At 56.5% G+C, this 3,582-nt stretch overlaps 1 protein-coding gene across 1 annotated transcript in view; it reads left to right on the top strand.

Annotated features, from left to right (window-relative positions):
• SPTBN4 (spectrin beta, non-erythrocytic 4) overlaps positions 1-3,582 on the top strand; it is a gene marked incomplete at both ends in the record, with an annotated part of 15,208 nt that overhangs the window by 7,535 nt on the left and 4,091 nt on the right. The window contains 3 exons of the mRNA XM_027631637.1: positions 372-674; positions 1,369-1,519; positions 2,653-3,194. Of these exons, the coding sequence (XP_027487438.1) occupies positions 372-674; positions 1,369-1,519; positions 2,653-3,194 (996 nt within the window). The remainder of the gene's footprint in view (positions 1-371; positions 675-1,368; positions 1,520-2,652; positions 3,195-3,582) is intronic.

Genomic DNA, 3,582 nt, shown 5'->3' with positions numbered 1-3,582 from the left:
TTGACCAGGGAGAGGGTTTGTGGGACCTCACTGGGCTCCTGGTTGATTGGGGAGGGGTGGTGGGACCTCCTTGAACATGAAGGTCTAGTGGGACCTCCTTGACCAGGGAAGGGGTGTTGGGACCTCATCCTGCTCCTCCTTGACCAGGGAAGGGGTGTTGGGACCTCCTTGACCATGAAGGTCTGGTGAGACCTCCTTGACCATGAAGGTCTGGTGAGACCTCCTTGACCAGGGAAGGGGTGGTGGGACCTCCTTGACCATGAAGGTCTGGTGAGACCTCCTTGACCAGGGAAGGGGTGTTGGGACCTCATCCTGCTCCTCCTTGACCGGCGAGGTCTCCAATCCCCCGTTGTCACCTCCCCCCACCGCAGGACAACTTCGGCTACGACCTGCCGGCGGTGGAGGCGGCCATGAAGAAGCACGAGGCCATCGAGGCCGACATCTCCTCGTACCAGGAGCGCATCCAGGTGGTGGTGGAGCTGGCCCTGGAGATGGAGTCCGAGGGCTACTACGACACCAAGAGGATCAGCGCCCAGAAGGACAACATCTTGAGGCAGTGGGGCCTCCTGACCGAGCTGGTCCGCGCCCGCCGCGCCCGCCTCGAGCAGAACTTGGCCCTGCAGAAGATCTTCCAGGAGATGGTCTACATGATCGACTGGATGGAGGAGATGCAGGTAGGGCAGCCGGGGAGGACGCGAGGGGGCGAATCCGGGACCCGGTGGAATGGCCGAGTTGAGGGCTTGGTGGGCCGTGGAAGAAGGGTCAACCAAGGTCTTGGTAGACCGTGGAATGGCCAAGCTGAGGCCTTGGTGGACCATGGAAGAAGGGTCAACCAAGGTCTTGGTGGACTATGGAAGGGTCAGTCCAAAGTCTCGGTAGGACCATGGAAGAAGGGTCAACCCAAGGTCTTGAATGGTCAACCTGAGGTCTTGGTGAACCATGGAAGAAGAGTCAAGCTAAGGTCTTGGTAGACCATGGAGTGGCTAACCTGAGGTCTTGGTTGACCATGGACAAAGGGTCAACCCAAGGTCTTGGTAGACCATGGCAGAAGAGTCAACCCAAGGTCTTACTGAACCATGGAAGAAGGGTCAACCAAGGTCTTGGTAGACCACAGAAAGGTCAACCCAAGATCTTGGTGGATGATGGAAAAAGGGTCAAGCCAAGGTCTTGGTGGACCATGGAAGGGTCATCCCAAAGTCTTGGCAGACCACAGAAAGGTCAACCCAAGGTCTTGATGGACCATGGAATGGCCAACCTGAGGTCTTGGTAGACCATGGAAGAAGGGTCAACCCAAGGTCTTGTAGACCACAGAAAAGTCAACCCAAGGTCTTGGTGGACCTCAGAAGGGTTTCTCTCGTTCTCTTCCAGGTTCTCCTGGTCTCCAAGGACCTGGGGAAGCACCTGTTGGAGGTGGAGGACCTCCTGCAGAAGCACGGGCTGCTGGAGGCCGACATCTCCGCCCAGACCGAGCGGGTCCAGGCCCTCAACGCCGCCGCCCTCAAGTTCTCGGAGCTGGAGGGTAACGGGGGCACTGGGGTGGGTACCAGGGTGGGCACCGGGGTGGGCACCGGCAGGGGCTCCTTGGGAAGGGTCAAGCCAAGGCCTTGGTAGGCCATGGAATGGCCAACATGAGGTCTTGGTGGACCGTGGAAGAAGGTTCAAGCCTTGACTGTGGAAGGGTCAAACCAAGATCTTGGTGGACCTTGGAATGGTCAACCCGAGGTCTTGATAGACCATGGGATGGTCAAACCAAGATCTTGATGGACCATGGGATGGTCAAACCAAGATCTTGATGGACCATGGGATGGTCAAACCAAGATCTTGATAGACCATGGGATGGTCAAACCAAGATCTTGATGGACCATGGGATGGTCAACCCGAGGTCTTGATAGACCATGGGATGGTCAACCCAAGGTCTTGGTAGACCACAGAAAGGTTGACCCAAGGTCATGGTGGACCAGGGAAGAAGAGTCAACCCTAAGTCTTGGTGAACCACAGAAAGGTCAACCCAGGGTCTAGTGGACCATGGAAGGGTCAATCTGAGATCTTGATAGACCTTTGGAAGGGTCAACCCAAAGTCTTGGTTGAAAAGTCACCTCGAGGTCTTGGTGGACCATGGAAGAAGGGTCAACCCAAGATCTTGGTAAACCTCAGAAAGGTTGACCTAAGGTCTTGATTGACCATGGAAAAAAGATCAACCCAAAGTCTTGATAGACCATGGAAGAAAGGTCAACCCAAGGTCTTGATAGACCATGGAAAGGTCAACCCAAGATCTTGGTAGACCACAGAAAAGTTGACCCAAAGTCATGGTGGACCCCGGAAAAAGGGTCAGCCCTAAGTCTTGGTGAACCACGGAAAGGTCAACCCAGGGTCTGGTGGACCATGGAAGAGTCAACCCAAAGTCTTGGTTGAAAAGTCACCCCGAGGTCTTGGTGGACCATGAAAGAAGAGTCAACCCAAAGTCTTGGTTGAAAGGTCACCCTGAGGTCTTGGTGGACCATGGAAGGGTCAACCCAAGATCTTGGTAGACCACAGAAAGGTTACCCCAAGGTCTTGGTGGACCACGGAAGAAGGGTCAACCCAAGGGGTCCCCTCCTCCACCACCGCCCTGGTCACTCCTTCCAACACCAAAACCTCTTTGTCTCGGCCCAGGTTACCAACCCTGCGACCCCCAAATCATCTGCAACCGGGTCAACCACGTCCAGACGTGCCTGGAGGAGCTGGAGGAGCTGGCGGCCAAGAGGAGGAAGGAGCTGGAGAATTCTCGCCAGCTCTGGACCTTCTTCCAGGAGATGGAGGAGGCCGAGGCCTGGATCCGCGAGAAGGAGAAGATCTTGGCCGCCAAGACCTGCGGCCGCGACCTCAGCAGCGTCCTCACCTTGACCACCAAACACAAGACCATGCTGGGCGAGCTGGGCAACCGGCGCGCCCTCCTCCACCAGACCATGAAGAAAGGCGAGAAGATCCTGGCCAAGAAGTCCTTCGGCCCCGCGGGCATCCAGGAGAAGATGAGGGAAGTTTGCCTGCGCTGGAAGAAGCTGGAGGAGGTCACGGGGCTCCACCAGCAGCGCCTGGAGGACGCCCTGAACTTCTTCCAGTTCAGCGCCGAGACGGACGACCTGGTGGCCTGGCTGCAGGACACCTACCGCATCGTGTCCAGCGACGACTTCGGCCACGACGACTACTCCACCCAGGTGATGCCAGTTTTATGGCCCAAACAGGCGCGGGGAAGCTGCTCAGAGACAGAGTTTGAGTCTTTGAGTGGCAGCAGTTGAACAGCTGGATATTTGTACGATTTTTGCTGAGGGACGACATCACTTTTCACGAATATTCGTAATATTGCAGCAGCCAGTTATAATATTCGTAACAGGTGGAGTCGAGGCGGAGTTAGAGGCACGGTCTTCAACTTGACCCCTCCTTGACTGGGGAAGGGGTGGTGGGATCTCCTTGACCAGGGAAGGGGTGGTGGGACCTCCTTGACCATGAAGGTCTGGTGGGACCTCCTTGACCAGGGAAGGGGTGGTGGGATCTCCTTGACCAGGGAAGGGGTGGTGGGACCTCCTTGACCATGAAGGTCTGGTG

The sequence above is a fragment of the Corapipo altera genome, unplaced genomic scaffold (genome assembly GCF_003945725.1).
Source record: "Corapipo altera isolate COAL_440 unplaced genomic scaffold, ASM394572v1 61077, whole genome shotgun sequence".
In the NCBI taxonomy this organism is placed as follows: Eukaryota; Metazoa; Chordata; class Aves; order Passeriformes; family Pipridae; genus Corapipo; species Corapipo altera.
This window is presented reverse-complemented; position numbering and strand designations above follow the sequence as displayed.